This window comes from Rhamphochromis longiceps, linkage group LG12, assembly GCF_057381845.1.
Source record: "Rhamphochromis longiceps isolate RC_006_pf linkage group LG12, R_longiceps_female_GT1.1, whole genome shotgun sequence".
NCBI lineage: Eukaryota > Metazoa > Chordata > Actinopteri > Cichliformes > Cichlidae > Rhamphochromis > Rhamphochromis longiceps.
In genome coordinates, this window is record NC_140568.1 from 30,144,509 (window position 1) to 30,167,479 (window position 22,971).

The 22,971-nt window shown below is 42.9% G+C and overlaps 1 protein-coding gene across 2 annotated transcripts; it reads left to right on the top strand.

Annotated features, from left to right (window-relative positions):
• The first annotated feature begins 17,281 nt into the window (after positions 1-17,281).
• ccdc112 (coiled-coil domain containing 112) lies at positions 17,282-22,956 on the top strand. 2 transcript variants are annotated; one of them, XM_085425757.1, is made up of 14 exons: positions 17,282-17,343; positions 17,839-17,966; positions 18,381-18,502; positions 18,745-18,834; positions 19,792-19,867; positions 20,155-20,281; positions 20,482-20,598; positions 20,754-20,891; positions 21,382-21,503; positions 21,686-21,812; positions 22,003-22,170; positions 22,388-22,486; positions 22,627-22,745; positions 22,860-22,956. In XM_085425757.1, the coding sequence occupies exons 1-14, from the start codon at positions 17,299-17,301 to the stop codon at positions 22,888-22,890; spliced, it is 1,509 nt and encodes a 502-aa protein (XP_085281883.1). In that variant the 5' UTR covers positions 17,282-17,298; the 3' UTR covers positions 22,891-22,956. The 2 variants fall into 2 exon arrangements, with proteins under 2 accessions (XP_085281883.1, XP_085281882.1); XM_085425756.1 differs by having other exon boundaries at positions 17,285-17,343; positions 17,836-17,966.
• Positions 22,957-22,971: the final 15 nt, after the last annotated feature.

A 22,971-nucleotide genomic window follows, 5' to 3' on the forward strand; every position in this document is an offset into this window, starting at 1 on the left:
GATTTAGACTAGAACTCCTGCACAATGGTGCACTTAAGGACTGATTTCTAAAAAATGCTTTAACAGGTTGTGTGAATCCCATTTTCTCCTGTTTCTCTTTATCGGGGTCACAGGGACAGGGCGCTTACACCTTTGCCTATCCCATCTACCATAGGGCGAGAGTCGGGATACACCCTGGACAGGTCGGCAATCTGAGACAGGGTTAATGCGGAGAGCCCGGTGTTACCATTCATAGTTACAGTCACACCTATGGGGAATTTAGAGTGACCACTTGAGCTAACCCCACTAATTGCATGTTTTTGGGCTCCGGGAGGAAGCTGGAGTACCCAAACAGAACCCACGCAAAATTTCAAATCACCCTAAATTGGTATCTTTCTGCATTTGGATGGTCTCTAAAGAGAAAATCTAACTTTTCGGAGGGCATGATCACAGTGATGTTTGAGGAAATTCAAGCCAGGTAATCAATTATTAGCAGGACTATTTAATAGGAGCTAAAAAACCTAAGATTGTGCTGCCCAAACTGTGGCCGACACGCATCCCACACAAAATTATCAGGGAAATTAATATTGTACAGACTTTGTTTATGAGACGAGATTGCTTCCAGAACAATTGTAAGGGTTCGTGAATAAATACTTCTGCAGGTTGTTCAGAAAGCTGCTGCAGGGCTTCTGACTACCACTGCTAATTCAGTTCTTCTGACTCTCCGTTAACCTCAAAGTCTTTTTAGGTGGCTTTGACTTTTAGAGCTCTGCACAGACAAGCTCTGGTACACATCAGTAAACTTTTACATACATTAGCAGCAGGCCCCAGAGGTCATGTGATCAGTACCTGCTGACTGTGCATCAATCAAAACAGAGAACTGAAGTAGGCAGAGCTCTGTCCCACTCAGTCTGAGATCTGCTTTTTAAATTTTTTTCCAAATTTGCTTTTGGAAAGTTGGGGGAAAGTTTTGGCTGTATGGCTTCAGTGCTTCTCATCTGTCAGACTGTAAATGTACTGTTGAAATAGTGGATGCTGGGGTGGGTGCAGTTTTCTCTGTGGTGGGGTTGGGTGGACTGTCCAGGGCTCTGTGGAGCCGGAGGGCGCTACTGCACTGGGCCCTGGTCTGATGGGCCTGGGCCCCCCTTCCCTGGCGGGTCGCGAAGGGTGGGAGTGCCTACTGGGGTCAGCGGGGGAGCTGGCCCCAGGGAGGGGTTACCTGCCCCTCCCTTCCTTCCCTCCCCATCTCCAGCTGCCTCCCTCTTCCCGCTCCTCCACAACCACCCACACATGCAGGGCCTTGGAGTGGGGGTATGTCACCAGGGTGCAGAGGAGACTACCCCCCCCCGTCCCCTTCTGGCTGCCTCTGCCTCAATTTTATCCCACAACTTAGACATTCACATTATTCACACTCTCATTACACATACATATAGGATCTTGGGGGTGGGCACAATCACGGAGTCCAAATTACCATCAGGGTGTATACCTCACCCCTGACGTCGTTGCCCACCTCTCAATTTTAAATACACTTAGTCATTGAGGGCTAGCAGGAGGGACTATGCGCTTACCTGCTGCTCCTTGGCAGGTAGCTCCATGCCCTCCTGGGTTTTAATTGCACCTTAGAACACATATGCATCAACACTACAATGAGCGGGTGGAGGGAGGTTTGGAGTCTTCTCCCACCCCCATTCTCTGCGGCCTGCTGGAGCGGGGGGGCTAGTAGGAGGAGTTGGCCGTCCGACTGCGGTCTGGGGTGTGGGGCCTCCCTGCTGCTGCGGAGTCGGGGTGGTCTGCCTCTCCCCACCGCAGGGAAAAGGGTAACACCACCTGGGTCTGGGTGCAATTCCCCCCTCCAGGGGCAAGGGTACCTAGACCCGGTTTGTAGAGTACGCTTGGGGAGTGTGATTGTGTGTACAGCGTCTCTTTATGTCTGTCTCCACGTTGGTTGAGTGTGGAGTGAGTGCATATGAGAGCATGAGGGTGGGAATGGATGTTTGTGTCTGTGTGTGCCTGTATGTCTGTGTCTATATGTCAGGTTGGGTATCAGACGCCACCTCTCTGGGGACACCTCAGGCCCTCCAAGGTTTGGAGGCCTATCTCCACCCACCACCACTTCCCCTGCCGGTGGCGGACTCCCTCAGGTGTCGGTGTGTTGGTGGTTCTTTGTGTCTGGGGGTGGGCGTCCGGGTACACACCGGCTCACTCCTTGGCGGCCGCTTGTCGGGGCCTGGGGCCTGGGGCTCGCTCGGGCCCCTTTGGAGGTGGGGTGCCCCCGGCCTCTCGGCCTGGGGCTCGGTCACTCAGGCACAGCTGGGGGCCGGCGGAGCTCACGGGCGCGTCACTGCAACTCCCCCTGACTTCTGCTCCGCGGCTGCTGGGCGAGCCCTCATCTGGGACTCTCCTCAGCTCTTACTGGAACAGTGGCGCGGCTGCCCCTCTGTTGGTCTTCCATGGTCTCTTGTGTTCTGGGGGCCTCTGGATGTCTGGAGTTTTGATCTCCTCCATACCCGCTTCACACCCTGGAGGACGGGGCTGTGGCCCCCCCACACTCCCTAGCAGATCATTACATGGAGAAACCTTTGGAATGCAAGCATGCTGATCCACACAGGTATGCACACATGGGTATTCACAGACGCGGACTAAAGCTTTCTTGGCTGCTGCCTCAAAGCACACTGTGCGCTGTCTATCTTGCGTGCTGCACAATATCGTTTATTATTTAGTAAATATTGATATCTATGACTAGCTAGTTTATTGTGATGGTGCTTTGTTTTCTCTATTATTATGTTACTCTTTGTTGTTTGCTGTCTCCTCTGTTTGTTTGTTTTTTGTTTGTTTGTTTTTTTTCTCCATACAGGTGACCCAGGAGTTCTTTTTTTTTTTCTCTCTCTCTTCCCCCCCCCTTCTCACCGTCTCTTCTCCCCTTTGGTTTTCTTTCTTTCTCTCCCCCTCTTTCTCTCATTCATTCCCCCTGTCCTATTTATTAAAAAAAGAAAAAAAGAAAAAAAGAAATAGTGGATGCTCAGTCCTCAGTGTGCTCTGAAAGCTTTACTTCAGATATTTTTCTATCTTTGTGTCTGTCCCTTGTGATTTCAATGCTCATATCAGGCACTCAGCTCTGAAGATACTCTTGGACGGATCTGCTTCATCGCTCTTCTACTCATGCTCTGTAGCTAATTTGGCTTGCCCGGTGCAGCTGATACTGGTAGCTGTCCAGGCACGAACATGCACAAGAGTGGGCATCCTGAAACTCAAGTATTGTTCAAAGTAAACGATTGCTGGCAGCACTGACGCTGAAAGAGCCAGGAGTCATTTTACACAGAGATTAATCAGGCATTTGAAACTTCGGTCTCCAGAGACCAGAGGCTGCTCATTTATAGCGTGTGAAGCTCAGAATGATTTGATATAGAGAACTGTAAACTGACTTCATCCCCCTTATCACTGTCTCTGGCTTCATGATATTTCTTTTCACTACAATTGTGCTGGATCCTGCTGCATAGGTTTTAAAAGACTAATCTGCTGAACTGTATACACTGATCAGACATGACATTATGATGACTGGCGGGTGAAGTGAATAATGCAGATTGTCTCTTCATCGTGGCACATATTAGTAGGTGGGATATATTAGGGAACAAGTGAACATTTCGTCTTCAAGGTTGATGTGTTAGAAGCTCTTGTGGGCTGTCCCCTGTCTGCATTGGTCAGTATCTATCAAAAGTGGTCCAAAGAAGGAACAGTGGTGAACCAGTCACAGCGTCATGGGCAGCCAAGAGTGGCCTGTGTGGTGTGCTTCAACAGACGAGCTACTTTAGCTCAAGTTGCTGAAAACGTTTGTGCTGCTTCTCAGGGTGCCCGTGCTGACCTCTCTCCCCTACTGAACGTGCCAAAAATGGGCACATGAGCATCCAAACTGGACCATGGAGCAATGGAAGGAGGCGGCTTGGTCTGATTAATCATGTTGTCTTTTACATCATGTGCATGTGCGTTGCTTACCTGGAGAACACCTGACACCAGTATGCACTACAGGAAGAAGGCAGTCTGATTCTTGGGTCATGTCATTCATGGGGGTGTTACTTTGACACATACCACCTACCTAAGCATTGCTGCAGACCATGCACACCCTTGGAAACGGTATTCGCTGATGGCTGTGGCCTCTTTCAGCAGGATAATGTTCAGTGCCGAAAAGAAAAAAAATGGTTCAGGAAAAGTTTGAGGAGTACACCAACAAGTTTAAGGTGTTGACTTGGCCTCCAAATTCCCAGATCTTACTCCAATCGAGCATCTGTGGGATGTGCTGGACAAACAAGTCCGATCCATGTAGATAGATAGATAGATAGATAGATAGATAGATAGATAGATAGATAGATAGATAGATAGATGAAACTTTATTAATCCCTCGGGTGGGTTCCTCCGGGAAATTCAGTTTCCAGTAGCAAAGCACCGAAAGAAGTTGCACGTTACAGATACATTAGGGGAATGAGAGTAAGGATATAAGCATAAATACACCATATATACACATATACACATATATAGATACAGAATATACAATATGGATAAATAGGATTGCTCATTTGAGTGAGTATATTGCACAGTGATTATTGCACAGTCAAATATAAGAAAGAGACAAAAAACAAAAAACAAATATTGCAAATATTGCACCGTGTAGAAAAGCACCTACAACTCAGTTGCTCCCGCCCTCCCTTGTCCTCCTGTTTCTCCTCCCTCTCCCCTCCAGTGAGGAGTTAAACAGTCTGATGGCGTGTGGGACAAAGGAGTTTTTAAGTCTGTTGGTTTTTGACTTTGGGAGAAGCTGCCTGTCGCTGAATAGGCTCCTCTGATTGTTTACGACCGTGTGCAGAGGATGCCCGGCATTGTTCATAATGTCCATCAGTTTCTTTAAGGTCCTCTTCTCTGCCACTGTCACCAGAGTGTCCAGCTTCATGCCGACCACAGAGCTAGCCTTCCTGATTAGTTTCTCCAGTCTGGATGAGTCCCTCTTTGCTGTGCTGCTCCCCCAGCACACCACGCCATAGAAAAGGACTCCTGCGACCACTGACTGGTAAAACATCCTCAGGAGCTTCCTGCAGATGTTGAAAGACCTCAGCCTCCTGAGGAAGTACAGTCGGCTTTGGCCTTTTTTATACAGGTTCTGCGTGTTGCATGACCAGTCCAGTTTGTTGTCCACCCACAGCCCGAGGTACTTGTATGTGTTGGCCACCTCCACCTCCTCTCCCTCTATCTGAACTGGCAGTGGACCTGCTCTGGACCTCCCAAAATCCACAACCAGTTCCTTGGTCTTTGAAGTGTTGAGTTGCAGGTGGTTTGTGTGACTCCATGTGACAAAGTTCCTCACCAGGCTCCTGTACTCCTCTTCCTGGTCATCCCAGATACACCCCATGATGGCCGTGTCATCTGCAAACTTCTGAATGTGGCATAATTCAGAGTTATAGCAGAAGTCAGAGGTGTACAGGGTAAAGAGAAGTGGGGACAGCACAGTTCCCTGTGGTGCTCCTGTGCTGCTGACCACAGTGTCCGACGTGATGTCCTTCAGCCTGACGTACTGTGGCCTGTCGGTGAGGTAGTCGGAGATGTAGGTCCCACATCTCAACTTAAACAAAGTTAAATGATCTGTTGCTAACTTCTTGATGCCAGATACCACAGCACACCTTCAGGGGACTAATAGAGTCGGGTCAGCAAAAGGTGGAACAGCACAATATTGTTGTTTCACCAATTAAACCTATTTTCTTTATAAATGTTGTGATGCAAGTTGTTGAACTTTCATTTATCAGTCACGCACATTAAACTGTTATTGCCACTTACTGTAGAGAACTGCAGTTTTACAGGCTAGATAAGAGGAAAGTGAGTTAAATTAGCAAACACAAACACCGATATCAGCGTCTGCACTCCCTGCCTTATCATTATGAATCATCAGAAAGTGGCAGTCATGTTCTGCTACAGCAGATGCTCACATTTATTTTTATTTTTTTAATTCTATCTGCCTCACAGAAAGCACGTCGAGCTGAAAGCGTTTCTCTGGTTTCGGATGTTTATTACAGTCAGAATATTTTCCTCTTCTATTGCTCTAATGAAAAGCATTCAGGTTACATTACAGAAAAGCGTTTTCCCGAGATAAGAAATGCTTCCATTTCCATTCAGTGCTTCCATTAAAATGCAGCTTGTACAACAACAGTTCCTCCTGATCAGTGAAATTGTTTGGCGGCGCCCACATTTGTTGCCAATGCCAAACCATCTGCCACAAAGCAGCACTGACTCATCAGAGCCGCCTGCGCTCTCTTTTGAGAATCCATAATTTCCACAAGGTACCTCCTTTTCTGTCTCGTAACAATGTACTGCACCTTGCCCGGTGTTTCTCTGCGGCTCTGCGGCGCTGAAACGAACTCAGACCTGAGTATGTGGGTGCAGAAGTGCAGCAGATAAAAGAGCAGTCGTGGCTCAGAAGCTCAGCTGTGAGGCAACTGTGCAAGTAATACATAACTCTGGGGGTTGGTGGGGGGGCATCCAGATTTCACGAGCAAGCACCAGGAGAAGGAGTGCTAGATGGAGACTAGACTAGATGAAGAACATGGGCTTTGGGAAAGGTTTCGCTCGAGGATCAATGTGAGTCAGTGTCAGGCAGAAGAAGAGGGAGAGGCAAAGGTAGGCATTTATGACAGGATGGGTGCGGCCCTGTTCCTGAACCTCACAGTTATTTCCAATCACACACGTCAAACCTATCCCACTCATTCAGCTTTATGCCTCATTGTCTGGTTCACTTGTTGGACTGTTCTGTCATGCCTCTGTTGCTCAGGCTTACACTGATTTGCACGTGTGAAAAAGTGTGCACACACACACTCACACACACACACATACACACACTCACACACACATATATTGTCTCTTTCGCTTTCTCTCTCTCGCTCACTCCCGACCTCGGCACCTATCAGTAGCTGATAATCTAACCAAAAAGTGGCGGCAGCATTCGCTCTGATCCTGAGTTGCTGGGCACAGGCGGCGACAGATCCAGTGTCTGGAGGATAAATTTGATGCTCCAGCCTGCTGGTGTCCATTACTCACGATCTCACTGGTGCAGCCGACACCTTACCCCGAGCTTTCACGGCTTCTCTTTTCTGTCTGTGTCCACTGCCTTTATCTGTGAATTTTCTTTGGTAGTTCTACTCCTGGTTTCAAGCTTACATCATATCTCTGTTACTTCTTTGACAATTTTGTTATGACGTTACATCTCAAATAAGGGAGTGTCTGAGAACAATCCACAATTATGAAGGGTGGTGTGTGAAATTACAGCATTGTTTTGTTTGCTCATTTTTGTTCTCCTCTCTCAGGCTATGAAACTCTGAGGGAAACCCACAGGTGTGGGGTGAAGGGAGGGGAGAAATCAAAAAATAATGTGGTCACATACCAGAATTAAAGCAGAAACCCCAGTTTGCCCTGAAATAGCCCGTCAGTGTGCTTCATGATGCATACATTTTCTTTATTGAATCATCTGTATCTGTGTCTGAACTTAAAGCCTCTCATAAATCTTTCAGGTATGGGTTTCCAGAGGCCTTTCCAGATAAGCACCAGTAGTTCAAAGGAGCAGAGATGTGAAGAGGCTGGGTTTATATTCAGAATGAAAAGATAAGTCTTCTTATTTCCTACTGACAGCCATTTTTAAGCAGTAAAAAGCTGTGATAGTGGCGCAGTCTGACTCACGTCACATTCTCTGAGCAAAATGTTCAAGGCTTTAATCGATCACTGTTAAACTCAATAAAGAAATCACCTAATTGAACACTTTTTGCAGACTTCATATACTCTTTTTCAACTACTCTGAACACATGTGATGTACAGTTGTAACCGCAGATGGCAGAAGCTAAACTCAACCACAGCTTGGGTGTTGTTGCTTGCAGAAGTACTAAAGATTGTTCTGGCTTGTATCTAATGATGAAAGTGATGAAAGCATTATAAACAGTACGAGCTCAGACTGCACAGTGTGGTGTGCACTGAAACCAAGATGTGGATCTGCTGAGTCTTTGAGGCAGAGTGGGAAGACTGTGTGTGTGTGTGTTTGGGAGCTAGTGGATGAGGAGGATGAGAAGAGCAAGACAAGAAGCAGTTGTTCAACTCAGTCTCCACAGACTCTCTGTGGTTTTGCTAATAGGGAAATTCAGAGGAAAATTATTTGAGTGATGGCTCCTGCAGCAAATCTATTTTTATACCTTGTTGTTACTATAAGCCTGTGTCCACAAGGAAGAAAGTGAAACTCACCATGCAAAGGCTGGTCAAAGAAAACCAAATCTAAGTGTCTGTTTTAAAGGGATTCTGGCTGACTGCTGAGACTCACCAATCAGCCCGTAGATCATTAAACAATCTGATTAAGCGAGCTTCTGTTCAAAGTATCCATGACCCAGAAGAGAAGGACAAAACAAGCTGAATGAAAGAAATGTGATCATTGTGCATGAGTTTGTGGAAATAGTTTCCCCAAACAAAAAGCTGTCTGTTTGCAGCGTTGCAACTTGCCTGATCAGTTGGAGGTTTTGCATTCACACTTTTGACAAAAAGCTAGAAAGTTTTAAGAGAGGTGTCTTAGTAGTTGTGTTAAACTGTAATAAAACTCTCGGAGTAGGGTGACACCAGCAGCCACAGACTTTAGAGCAGACAGACTGCTCATTAAACCACACACACACACACACACACACACACACACACACACACACACACACACACACACACACACACACACACACACACACACACACACATTTGTATTTATGTCCTTGTGGGGACATCTCATTGACATAATGCTTTCCCTAGCTGCTTACCCTAACCCCAACCATCAAAAATGAATGCCTAACCCTGACCCCTACCCTAAACCTAACCATAACCTAATTGTAACCCTGACACCAAAACCACATTCTGAGTCTCAAAAATGCCTTCAAACTCATGGGGACCCGGGATTTTGGTCCCCACGAGGGCTGTTTGTCCCCACAAGTATAGTAAACTACCAACACACACACACACACACACACACACACACACACACACACACACACACACACACACACACACACACACACACACACACACACACACAGACACACACTTAAATGTACCCAAGCACACTCTCTGAACCCTGAGTGGCATCTCTGCAATCAACTCCTATAAGCCCCATGGGTCATCTCTGTAACGTTAACACTTGTCTCTCTCTCTCTCTCTCTCTCTCTCTCTCTCTCACACACACACACACACACACACACACACACACACACACACACACACACACACACACTGTGCGTGTGGTCAATGACAACAATGTCCATGTGAGTCTTCATTCACTTTCTTCCAGTTAATGCTTAATCAGCTTGTAGAAAACACACAGATGCCACAAGATTTTACTCCAACACAATTTACTTTTCCAAAGAAGAAGCAAGAGTCTGCTGACATCACAAACATAGTTTTCAATTAGTTATGGATTTTCTTAATGTAAAAGTTTGTTAATTTAGGAAAAGGGAAGAAAGCTCCAGGATCCTGTGTTGTTGGTTTAATTTCAGAATGAGTTATCTGAGTAACATTTCACACAAAATGTTGAGTTAATCTAATAATGAGGTTAGAAACATTGTTTTTGGGTCATCTCTCAAACTTCCTTAATTATCTAATATGAGAGGGCTGCATGAACACTGAAGAGATGCAAAAAATGGATCCCAACACACAAAAGCATATTTTTCACCACTTCATTATGTGATCTGCTTGTGTGTATAAGGAAAAAGGTTAGTCTTTCATCATTAACATTTAGTTTTAGAAGTGTATTTTTAAAAAGGGGTATAAGAGGAAAGCTAAAATAAAACAGTGCAGCTCTGCTGTTTTAACCTCAGCAGGCTGTCAGGCAAACTTTGCTAGCAGTAGCACTGATGTGAAATTCTAACAGAGTTAAACTTATAGGTAGAAACTCTGGCATACACATGCTGCATATAGCCGGATCGTGTTTATCCCATGAGGATACTCTGTGGAAAGCATCCTTTTAGCCAGAGCTCAAGCACACACATGTCCAACATGAGGGCTGAGCCGTGTGATATGACTTTATTTTTCTCGTTAAACTAGATTGTGGATAATTAGTTGCAATACTAAGTAATAAAGTAAAATCTAAATTTCAGTTGTAATGTACAAGTTAAGAGGTTTTGAAAGCAGGACCGACTAAAAAAAAATCAACCAACTATACATTTTTGTATAGTTGGTTGATTTTCAGTTTTCCATTTTAAAAGAACTTAATAGGGTTTTTCATCATATTTGTAAGAAAGCTGATAGGTTTGTAGCTTGAACCTATCCGCTGGAACGTTGAAGACAATATAATTACACAGCAAAGCAAGACACGAGTAGGCAAAGTTCTTCATGTTTCTCGTGCACGGGAGAAAACCGGACAAACGCCGTTTCTTCGCTTGACTCCAGTTGCTCTCGTCCGTTCTCCCGTAACACTGCTCTTTTATTGAGGTTACATGAATATGCATAGGTTCATTAACATATGACGTCTACATACACACAAAGAGTACCTTGCCTTTGTGTGTGTGTGTGTGTGTGTGTGTGTGTGTGTGTGTGTGTGTGTGTGTGTGTGTGTGAGGTCAAGATGTGACCCTGTGAAGACTCCCCAAAGCTGGTGCCAGGAGTCCAGCGGGTCCATCTGAACAAAAGGCTCTTATACTTAAAGAGATATATACGTGTGTTTGCTATGCCATATATCAACAAAGAGAAGATACGACCTCTCCTAGGAGGTGTGTGATCTATGCCAGAACACTCTGTAGAGGAGTGAACGCACCCCCCTCTTCATGCTACACAGAGTTGTTACAGACCTCCTAGGATGAGACATTCTTTCAGTCTACAAATGATTATATACTTCTAAGCATATATGAGTAAATATTTCTAAGCATAAATGACAATGAACAATACAAAACCTAACAAAAGCATAAAGCTGCCACCCAGGCAAAAGAAAAAAGAGCTATATCATGTTATAACGTGAAAAGTTTATTTTTCTAAAAATATACTTTTCACATTTGAAAATAAGTATCACGTTATGACAAAAAAACTTTCATATTCTTACAATATAAATATTATATTGTAATAACGAGATATTATGTTGTTCAAACGTGAAAAGTATATTGTACTAACATGATAGTATATTGTAAAAACATGAAAAGTATTTTGTTAGAACAATAAACCTTTCACTTTATATCCAGGGGTGCACATAAGTCATAGGTGTCAAACTCTGGCCCGCGGGCCAAATTTGGCCCGCAGCCTAATTACATTTGGCGCGCGAAGCCATACCAAATTACTATCAGAGCTGGCCTACTGGTATTATATAGCTAATATATATATTGTTTAGTATTAAGCTTTGCTTGTTCCATATTCAGTTTTCCAGCAAAACTTATTTGAGTCCATAAGAAAAGATTCATTCTTATATCTGGAGGAAGATTTTTTTTCCAATAAATATTAATGTTAGCCCGCGACTTTGCTCCAGTTTTGAATTTTGGCCCACTGCGTATTTGAGTTTGACACCCCTGACATAAGTGGTCCGCAGGTGCGCATGGGCTGTCAAAATAAAAGCACCAGATAAGAAGTTGCAACGCGCGTTTGCGTAAGTAGGATTTTCTGGAGGAGGACAGACATTTGTTTAGAAGATGTCGAAGAAGCAAGCTCCTTTAAGCAATTACTTTGGTGTTCCTCCACCTCCAAAGAAATGTTAGAAAGACTCTGAACCGCAAAAGAAGCGCTTATTCTCGGAAAAGTGGTTGCAGGAGGTGAGCTGGCTTCAAACAAATGATGAACGCACTGAGATGTGGTGCAGAATATGCCATGAAAATCCCACTCTAGCGGACAAAAACAGTGCCTTTTATATGTACGCAAATGCACATTGCAACTTCTTATCTGGTGCGCGTCTTTTATTTTGACACCCCAGGCGCACCTGCGGACTCCTTATGTGCACCCCTGTTTATAACGTGATATGGCTCTATTTTTCTTTTGTCTGGGTGGCAGCTTTACACTTCCATAAAGCTTGTCTTTAAAGTCTTTAAAGAAATTTAACTGCCTCCAATTATATGACTAATGGTCAAAACTCCCAAGCTGATGAAATTAACAGTTCTGTGACAGCCATTCAGGGAACCTTACTTCATATTTGCATATGAAGTAATGTTAGCTCCTTCTGTTGTATCTTTTATTTGGGTAAGCTTTAGATATGCATAGATCATAGGTACTTCAACCACATCCCAAAGGTGCTCTTTTACACTTGGACCTGGTGACTGTAAAGGCCATTTGAGTACAGGGAACTCACTGATGTGTTCAAGGAGCCCGTTTGAGATGATTTGAGCTTCGTGACACGGGATGTTATCCTGCTGGAAGCGTCAGAAGATGGGTACATTGTGGTCATAAAGGCACGGTCAGACTCAGGTAGGATGTGGTGCTGAAATGGTGCTAAGCTGGTATTACAGGCATACTAATAAAATATCTCCTACACCATTACATCGCAATCAACAGCCTGAAACACTGATACAAGACAGGATGGAGCCACGCTTCACGTTGTTTACACAAATTTCTGACCAAACCTAGCCTTGCTAGCGCTAGCCTCTGTTTCCTGTTTTTAGCTAACAAGAGTGGCCCCTGGTGTGCTCTTCTGCTGCTGAAGTCAGTCTGCTTCAAGGTCCATTGTGTTATGCATTTACAGATACTCTTCTGCACACCTTCACTGTAACAACTATTTGAGTTACTGTTGCGTGATTGGCTGATTAGATATTTCCATTAAAACCCATAAAAGTGCACATTGGGCGTAGGTATGTGCGGTGCATGTGTGTATATATTATGTAAGATTTAGAGCCCCGCCACTCTATATAAAGCATTAGACTAACAACATAACCCTCTCTACAGGTTATCTGAGGTCAGCAGTGAAAAGCCTTGCTTGTACATCCCTTATCTGAGAGGGTTGTTGAGGTAAAGAGTCATGTGAGAGGGCCTCTTATCCAGAGGCTCTCTCACATAAAAGTGGATAGTATAAGGAAGGCAAACAGTAAAACCTGATTTGTTTCTAAGTGTTGGTAGTAATATAAAGTTTTTTGTTAAAGCTAAGCAGAATGTATAGCTTTCGGCATGACTGGAAGTGCGGCTGTGACTGTCCCTGTATGACATTCAGAGTTGTTATCTCTCAAGCGTCTACTCATTTTTGTGTGACTTCCTGCCTACGCTGATATAGCTTCCTTTAAGTATTTCATTCAGGAACTTGTACCATGATTTTTATTAGCAATGCGGTCAGAGAGTAAAAATAGCTAAAGGAAGGGCTAAATCAGCAGTTCAAATACACTGCGCATACGTTTTTCACAGCAAGCATGCTACTAAAATGTTTCCAACCTTTCATAAAAAGTTAAGGCCACCAGGTTTTTCTCCTTTTAATGATTCTTATTAAACTGCCACTTATTTAACAAGTAAAGGTGCAATGATACTGCAGCTGATTTCAGCCATCCTGCATAGAGCGGAGTGCTGGATGAGCAGAAACGATGGCCCACTGGTGGTGTTGAATGAAAGGTCAGAAGAGAGGATGACTGAAGTTAGCAGGACTCCAGAGACCGCTGAGGTTTGCATGCCAAACATTCACCCTGTCCAAGCTGTTGCATTATTGCTTTCTAGACCAGTCATTACCCCCATTTCATGCCCTGCAGCTGTGTGAAATAAAGCAACTGTTTAACTGTCAACTGTCCAAAAGTAAGAATAAGAGAAAAGTCGATATCGCTTCTCCTCAGACGTCTCCTCTGATCACTGAAAGAGGTGCAAAACTGACATTTTTGAAGCAAGAGTTCCTACAAAGTCTGGCTGCAGACGATAAATATGGTTATGTTAAGGGCAAGAATAAAAGAAATAAAGGCATTAACACACTCACAATAAATGACCAGAAGGTCAGAGCGAAAGAAACATTTGCAGAAACATTTATGTGCTGACGTCAGAGAGGACGTACAAGTACGAAGCACAGCGGGAAAAGCAATTAGACTGATCACTTTCCTACTGCCTACTCAAGTCCTTAGAACACAAGTGATTTACTGAAATGCATACAAACACACACATACACACACATACAGAAATGCATGTGTCCGCCCCGGCTGGCATCCTGTATGGGTCTAACATGCTCAACATGCGCAGGGCACAGTCAGATCGTGTTGCTTTGTAGCACTGTATACAATTACAGCAGGTGTCAGAACAAACTCTGCGTATGCGGGTGCACGGCATTGCTCATGTTGTGAGGACCTAAATCTGTTTAGACAGTCACATCACAGACTGGAACTGTCTTAAGTGGACAAAAATCCACTCCACTACAATCCAGATCACTCAGTTTTTTATGTTGAAGACATGTTAGAAGATTTAGATTTAGGGTACAGTGATGGATATGCAACTGCCTGCGCATGCATGGTCAAATGAACCTGTTAAATGGGCAACAGATAAGCTATTGCATTAGCTAAATAACACTTTTCTGTAAGCTTCACTGTCACACCTACATCTGGGTGCAAAATTAAGACACAACCTTACAACGAAACGAGAACAGGAGAAATGTCGCTTTCCCTTTTCTCAGTTAGTTGGATGTTGGGACAGCTGGAGTAGGTCTCATTGGGCTTTTTTTCTTTCATTTTTGGCAAAAGAAAAGAGGCAGTTGGAGAAGGCAAAGAAGATAAAAAGGGGGACAGGAATAGAGACTAAAAGTAAAACAAGCCTGAACTTTTGGCAGGCATGCAATCGAAGGAAAGAGCTCCAAGACCTAAAAGGGTTCAAAAACAAAATTTAGTTGACATTAATTCTATCAGTAAGAAGTTTTTCCCATCCCCTGAGGGGATGAGATGTGCTTTGCTGTGCCCCAGAGCCCAGACAACTTCCTCAATACTGTGGATGTCTTTGGTAATAGCATAAAGAAAACTTCACATCTTTATTGTCCATAAATATCTTAGCTGGGCACCTCCACAAGACTCCGCTATACCTGCAGGTAGCAGATATAACTTAATACATTTAAAACTAAAACTAGAGGCATGGGAGTCCCCTTAGATAGATTGTTAAACAGCCATCATGTATGTGTGTGTTCATGCTTTCCTATGGGAAACACACACACAGTTTGAAGAATGGCATAAATTTCAATTTAAAGATCTGGCATGAGTGACACTGATACTTCCACCGTTCAAGAATGCAAAACTGTCCACTCAGTTTACAGCGATCGTGTGTCATAACATTTCCAAATAACTCATTGGCTCTTAAGTAAGAGGTCAGAGGTCATGTCAGAGGTTCTTTCATTCTTTCTCCTACCTGTATTGCCTCATCCACATGCCTTCCAGTTTTAAGACATGATTTTAACATTGACTTACGAAAGTTTGACTTAAGTTTTAATCGGTTTTGTGACCTAATTCTAAAAAAGAAAAAGTGCATTTACTCTGAGTTCTTTGTATGTCATTTATTTGAGTTACTCCTCACACAGAGACAGCTGTGATAGGCTCCAGTGCCCGGGGACTCTAAGCTGGATAAGCGGTAAAGAAACATCATGGCAGGATTTTAGGACTCAAAACATTAGAAACTATATTATAGTGAATATTGAATATTGCACTTTATTTTGAAACTATAAAAATCGTTTTAAATAAAGACAAATAAATTTTGTCTTTATTTTTTTATCCAATAAGATTGTCAAGCATACAAACGCTTTCACTAAAGCCTGCCATAAAATGTTTCCAGAAGCTGGAGTCACTCTGCTATCAGTCTGCAAACAAATGGGGTCAAGGTGGCAACTGCATGCAATCTGTTTCTGATAACACAGCAATTAACTATGATAAATCATTAAAAAAATCTCATATCTGGTGCTTCTCATTTAAAAGAAACTTCACATTTTTTTTAAATATTATTTTTTAATGCTCTTTTATACTTGCAAGGAGGTTGCTGCGCAATTTCTACTCCTGTGGCTGAGCCATTAGCTTGCTCAGAATATCACGCTGTGTCCAGTGTTGGATGGTGTTTCAGTCGAGCTGATTTAATGCAACTTCCCTCAGCTAACATTATCTCAGGACGGTGGTGGTGCACGGGATTTATTGAATAAAATGTTGAATTAAACAACTGTTTTTTAACTTCCACTCTGTGCTACTGCTAATTTTATATTGAGTATTTCTCCTGTACTGTTGCTATGACACATATCTAATCACACGTTTAACTTATGACAGCCAGATATAGACACGTGGTAGTAGGTGAACTTTGAGTTATGAGTTGTTTTGCCGAGCTAATGCCTTAACACTGGAACGAGTTATGTCATCTTCAAGCTGCTTTCATTTGTTCTCCTTGACATTTACATTTTTGTATGCAGATACAAACTATGTGGTCTGGAAATCCCCTGCTGTACCCACTTGTTTGATCTGTCATGCCAACCAGTCATCTGATTGCCTCTTTTATCAAATTAAGTGGGTCCCTCTGCTGAGGATGAGGACAGGAAATTGTAACACTCTCCATTAAGGAGAGCGGTTGCTATTTATGTTGCGATCACAACTCTGCCTCTGCACCCGAGGGAGAGACCATCCCCAATATCTGCACTCAATAATGGATTCAGGTTTCTATTTATACTGCCTTCACTCTCTTTCTCTCAGTGTCTCTGTCACTGTCACTTTGGCAAGACTCATAATAATTATAGCTGTTGGCCATCGTGAAAAAGCTGTTACAGAAATAGCCGAGGCCTCGGTACACTGCGCAGGCGGTTATTTTAGAGAGTGAGAGGCATATAGGTAACTTTAACTATCAAGCTGCAGGGTACCGTCAGATTTTATAACTCGAGAACTGGGTTACAGAGACTGAAAGGAAAACACGGAATAATACTCTTTGAAGACTTTTTATACTTCGTAAGTTTTATTGGGCCACACTAAAATCAACTTTCAGCAATTGAAAGATTATTAATTCAAGGAAGATTTCAATATTTCTTTGGCTCACTGACTTTTCTGGCTTTTGACTTTGCGTATCTTCTAGAAAACATGCAAAACTACAAGGCTGGGAATAAAACCACATGGCAGTGGCAGGAAAAGATTGTGGTTATGAATAACAAAACATTTAAGGAGTGAGCGTGGTATCCATGTGACAGCTTCACACTGGCTGAAAGGATGAAACATGTTTGTGTAAGGTTTTCTTCGTGGTTATATACAGTCATATACATATACATATACATGCATACAGTCATACACAGCTACGTGCAGTCAACGGTTCTTCTACAGTCACTTGTTATACCACAGTCCCTTAATGACAGCAGCGCCCTCTGCTGGTACAAACCAGTGACTGCAGAAGTACTCCACTCCAAACATGGCTGCCCTAGCAACTGCATGGGAGGATGATAAACATTACTCGGTATCTGTCATAGTGCTCATTATTTCATTTATTCCTAAACTGCCTTACATTAGTCAGGCGGCTGTATTTGAATGATATGTTTTGTTTTCTTTTTGGCGCGTTTTACTTTCAGTTTTCGGGCCATCTGAAAGTCTAAAGAGCTAACGTTAGTCAGTGCTAGGTAGCAAAGTTAGCTTTAAGAGACGAAACTGCTTGGTAATTTTACAGATTTGTTTATTGCGCTAATCAGTAGTATGCAGGACTCTGACATACGCGCGCCATTAATAGTTTCATTGTTTTTGAAATGTTTTTCAGAGCTTTTGTTGCTAAATTTGCGTCTGTCCGATAATGGATGCTGTATAAATAACATGGTTACAGATGCCAATGTCGTTGAGTAGACTGTGAATTTATTATTGGACAGAACTTCTGGACTTTTGAAAATGCAAAAAATCTACACCTGAGGTTGTTGGCATGAGCAGCACTTGTGTTTTACTAACACTAACTGAATATGAGCAGGGGGAGGAAGAGCCTAGTGTCCTGCAGCCATGCACATCACCCCTGCTCAGCGGTCAAAGTGCGGACCACAGACTGGCCACACAGAAAACTGCACAGTTCCTCAGGGAGGCTGAGAGGAACAGGAGGCAGTAAGTAATACTGCTGCTGTCACTTCTTCTGCGTTTAAATTGAATTTCTAACACATATTTTTATTTACATCGTCAAAAGTTTCATATCGATGTTATCTTGATTTCTCATTCACTGAAGATGAGTTGGAAACAGTCAGCAATAATACTCTGTGCCATTTAAGCGATGCTCAGTTGGTATTAAGGGTCCCAAAGTGTGCCAAGAAAATATGCCCCACACCATTACATCACCACCAGCAGCCTGAACTGCTTGATAGTTCCTCTTTTTCAGACCATTCTCTCTAAACCCTGAAGATAATTTTAATCACAGGTCATCTTGACCATGTCTACTTGTAATTTTAATTGTTCTAATAAGGTGAAATCAGATTATTTGTAATAATGTGTAACAGATCAAATGAATCGCTGAACTTTTCATAGGATTGAGAAGTTGGAGAAAGAGAGGACGCTGATTTCTCAGTGCAGAAAGAATGGCTGGGCGGATGTGAGTGGAGAGATCGAAGAGTACGAGAATGTGCTGGAGGGACAAAGAAATGCTGAGAGTAGGTCTTTCTTTACATATACTAACATTTTCACCTGACATTTTAATGTTGCGAGGTGACGGGGCATCTCACTCGGCATTTTTTCTGTGGGGTATAAAATACCCTGCTGGGAAGACTTATTATCAGATCCAGAGAGGCTGGAATCTCTGGAACTGGAGGCATAGCAATAAACATTTATTAGAAGAAGCATCCATCCTTTGTGATGAATATTGCTTTTCATTAACCTGTTCTTTTTTCTTCAGAGATAAATCTTCAAAAGCAGCTCATGAAGATTCATAATGGTGTGAGGAAATTTCAAAGACATCTAACTGATGTGAAACCAACTCCGGAGTGTAAGTTTTTACTCATTTATGTTAAAGTGGACCATTTCTGCTTTTCCTTATTCCAGTCATATATATTATACTGTTGGTAAATGCTCACATTAAACAGAGTGAGGGTTTTAATTAGTAATAGCTGGTATTTGTGCAAGAAATCCCTGTGAGCCACAAGCTCAGGCTTCAGACCTCGCTTAAAGCTCCCCTTTAGACTGTTTTTTTCTGCTCCTGGGTCTGGATGATGTCAAAGAGATGGGATATCCCTAATATGGACATCTTATTCCAGCTGCTATTTAAGCGTTCTGTTCTCGATTGGCAGCCAGTCATAAAAATATTACTTAAAGGACAAGGAGCTAAAACAGCTCATTTCAGAGTAAACGAGACTTACTATGAAGTAAATGGGGATGATTTTGAACTTTTAATCATGCAAAGCTGATGTAGTAAAGATCCAAGAGTAAATAGCTGGAAATGGAAATGAATGTAATAGGTCCTCTTTAATTTAATTTCCACTATTGCAGAGTATTCAATTCAATTTTATTTATATAGCACTAAATTACAACAACAGTCGCCTCAAGGCACTTTATATTGTAAGGTAGACCCTACAATAATACATACAGAGAAAAAAAACCAATCATGTGACCCCCTATGAGCAAGCACTTTGGCGACAGTGGGAAGGAAAAACTCCCTCTCAACAGGAAGAAACCTCCAGCAGAACCAAGCTCAGGGAGGAGCAGCCATCTGCTGCGACCGGTTGGGGAGAGAGAAGGAAGACAGGATGAAAGACATGCTGTGGACGAGAGCCAGAGATTAATAACAAGTGTGATTCAGCAGAGAGGTCTATTAACACTTGTTGAGTGAGAAAAGTGACTGAAAAGGAAATACTCGATGCATCTGAGTAGTGCACTGCTCAACAAAGTTGTCTGCATTGTTATATGTATAGAGTTCTTATTGTCTCTGCATTTCTTGGATTTTCAGTGATTGAAAAACTGAAGGAAATCATGTCAGAGGTGGAAATTTCTATTAACAGCGTGAAGGAGGAACAGCGCTCACGGTAAGAGCATAAACCAAACAAGCTGAGTTAAATGTAGAGGCTTAAAATCCATTTTAAAATATGTCATCCATATTAAAGTAAACTACCTTTAACTTAAAATGTAATAATATTTAACATAGTGAAGCAAGCAGGTACATTGCACTTGTACATGTTGCATTCGTTCGCACATGATTCCAGCTTTATGTACGTTAAAGGAGAGAAAGAGCAGCCACCGTTTAATATTTTCTGGGGGTGAACTTTTGTACTGATGTCAATATTTTGTTAAAATTGATTTGCTTTTCGTTCAGCTTTGAGGAATTTTTGAAGGAAGAGTGGACATGCAGACAGGAAATCACCGCTTATGAGAAGAAGATTGAAAACTGGAGCCTTGCTGTCAAAACGAATCCCAAACTACCCGCAGCTCCCACTGTTAGGGTGTGTCTCTGTCTCGTCTTCCTCCTCTCTGAACTTTCTCTCGTGTTTGTCAGTTAGGTGGTAAAATATTAGAGAGATGAGTTTCAGTGAGAAGTCTCAGAATTAGAATAAGATAAATAAATATCTCTCTAACCAACACAGTGGCAGTTGACTTTATTTCAAAATGCACCCTGAATTCATAGCTGCCTCTTTTCCATAAGACCAAACCACCCGACAGAGACCTGCCAGCAGAAGTCAGAGCGCTGGAGGTTTTCCTGCAGAAGACTGGAGGCTCTTATGGTGGCTGGGACCAATATGACCATGAAGCTTTTCTTAAAGCAAGTAAACCATTACTGTTATTTCTCTTCCTTTCACTTGCTGATCATGTCATACGGTCAAACACTACTGCTTAAACTAACGGGCAGACTCAGCAGCTGCCAGCCCAAAGCTTGGTGACCTCAGCGCGGTTGTCTGTCTGTAATCTGACTCACAGGTCTGGGTGAAGCACAGTGGGGAGCCGGGCTACAGGAAAGAAGCCAAGCTGTATCTGCCTGGTAGAACAATGGAGGAGATAGAGCAACACGAGGAATGGCATCAGGAGCTCATCTACCTGCAGGACAGGAAGAAAGAGGTAATGACAAAACATGTCTGAGCAGCATAGAAATCCAACTATTATCTATATATGTGCACATTAGACAAACGTGAAGGTGAGGTTGGAGAAAAAGCACCTGTGAACTTCACTTTTAGCTCATCCTACAATAACCTTTGAGTTTCATTGATGGTGAGCCAGTTTGACCTTTGAGTTTTCAGACAGAGTTACAAAAAGCTTTTAATAATTTATTATGAAGGGAGACTTAAAACATCAGCGCAGAAGTTCTGCTGACAGTCCACTGTTTTTAACTGAAAACTAAGCAATCATAAAGAGTTAGATTTTCATCTTCACTACATATCCCCCCCGATTCGTTTGGAAAAATGGCGATGATTGAACATTACCTCACATTTTCTTTATGTGTTAACATTAAATAGACAGCACATCATAAGAATTGTTTGCAACCCGTGCTGCTGCTTGTTAAGTATTTTGTGGTTTCTTATGTCACTGCTTATTTTTATGCCACATGCAGGCTATTCAGCGCTGGAAAGCCAGCAAGCATCAGGAACACCAGATCAGGATACAGACTCAGGAGAAGACAGAAGAGGCAAAAAGGAGAGAGAAGGAGGCCAAAAGCCAGGCCCAGCAACACAGGTGAGCCAGGAGTGTGACACACTAGTATGAAATAAAAAGGAGATGATGCAGGCGGGTTGATCTCCTAGCTATGCCGGTTAAATTCAACCCAATGTTGTAAATCCCACCTCATGTTATGAGCACCCAGTTGATTGATGGATTTTTGGGGGTGTCGTTTGTTCATGGTATATAATTTGTTTTAGGACTGAGGAGGAGAGGAGCGAGATGGCACGGCGTCTGGAGGAATGGAGGGAAGAAAAGAAAAGGAGGGAGGAGCAGGAAGAGGAACAAAGACTGGCTGAAGAGATTCAAAAGAGGAAACGGGAAAAGGTGCTTTTGTGCTCGGGTGTCATTTTACTGTCGCTGTAGTTTAGTTTAGTCAGGGAGCACTTCTGTGTAGTTATGCACTCATTTAATGTAAAAATGAAAATACAGAGTAAAACCAAGGAGTAAATATGTGCATGTTGTGTCCTGAACTGCTTTTTACTTTAACCAATAATGTATTCATACTTTTTATTAGGAGGAGCGCCGCCGGCAGCTGGAAGTGAAGCTAACCGTAGAGGAGCAGCTCCGACTGAGGAGAGTAGAAGAGGAGGAACAAGAGAGGAGGAGGAGAGCAGAAGAAGAGAGAGAAAGAGAAGAGAGGAGAAAGGAGGCGACAAAGAGCATCAGGCGTTTTAATGAAAGGGTACAAAAATGCCAAAATTACAGACACAAGGAAACACAAGATGCGATGTTTGCGTGTTTTAAACTGAGATGCCTTAAGTGACTGCTGTAAAATGCCAGATTTTCAGATTTCTGGTGTTAAACAGGATGTTGCTCTAGATAAGAGCGCGGTTTTCATCAGGCGAGGTTGTGATGTCAAAACACTGAGAAATACAAGGCTCGTCTCTGCCTTTCTGCAGGATCTTCATAGGGTGGAGGCAAAGCGTCATGAGAAACAGCTGAGGGAAAAAGAGCAAGAGGAAAGGCAGAGGAGACTCGCTGCCAAGTTGAAGGAGAAGGTGAGAGGTTTGTTTTCTTGTGGAAAAAGTAACAGTTAAGTCACTAAATCGGAAAATCATCATTGTGAAATCTTGAAATAAGAAGATTAAACTGCGTGTGGGAAAAAGGTTGACGTTTTGTCCTTTTTTTCCACATTCAGGTGGACAATCATGTCAACAGAGACCCGTCCAGGCTTACCCGCCCTACGAAGGGATGGGAGGAGCGGCTGAAACACGTTGGACCGTCGGGAGATGGGCCAATGCTACAAATGTTTCACAGGTTTGCCTCCTAAACTTAACTTTTTTCTGTAAATCTTTCAAGTTTCTGTCAAGAAACATTTGGTAATAATGAGTAATTTATTTCTAAATGACTGAAATGTTCTTTTTGTTACAGAGCTGTTCCCACTTGGAGACAAGGCCTGTGATGAAGAGTCCTGCATTGTGTTCAGAATCCTTTCTATTTTTTAAAGAAAATAAAGATATACACCGCCCGAATTGTCCCTTTT

Bases quoted from the DNA above. Each gene is read 5' to 3' on its own strand.
- ccdc112 (XM_085425756.1), top strand. From the start codon at position 17,299: ATGGCTGCCCTAGCAACTGCATGGGAGGATGATAAACATTACTCG. The intron at 17,344-17,835 runs GTATCTGTCATA...ACTGAATATGAG, and splicing joins AGGATGATAAACATTACTCG to CAGGGGGAGGAAGAGCCTAG. The intron at 22,487-22,626 runs GTGAGAGGTTTG...TTCCACATTCAG, and splicing joins CTGCCAAGTTGAAGGAGAAG to GTGGACAATCATGTCAACAG.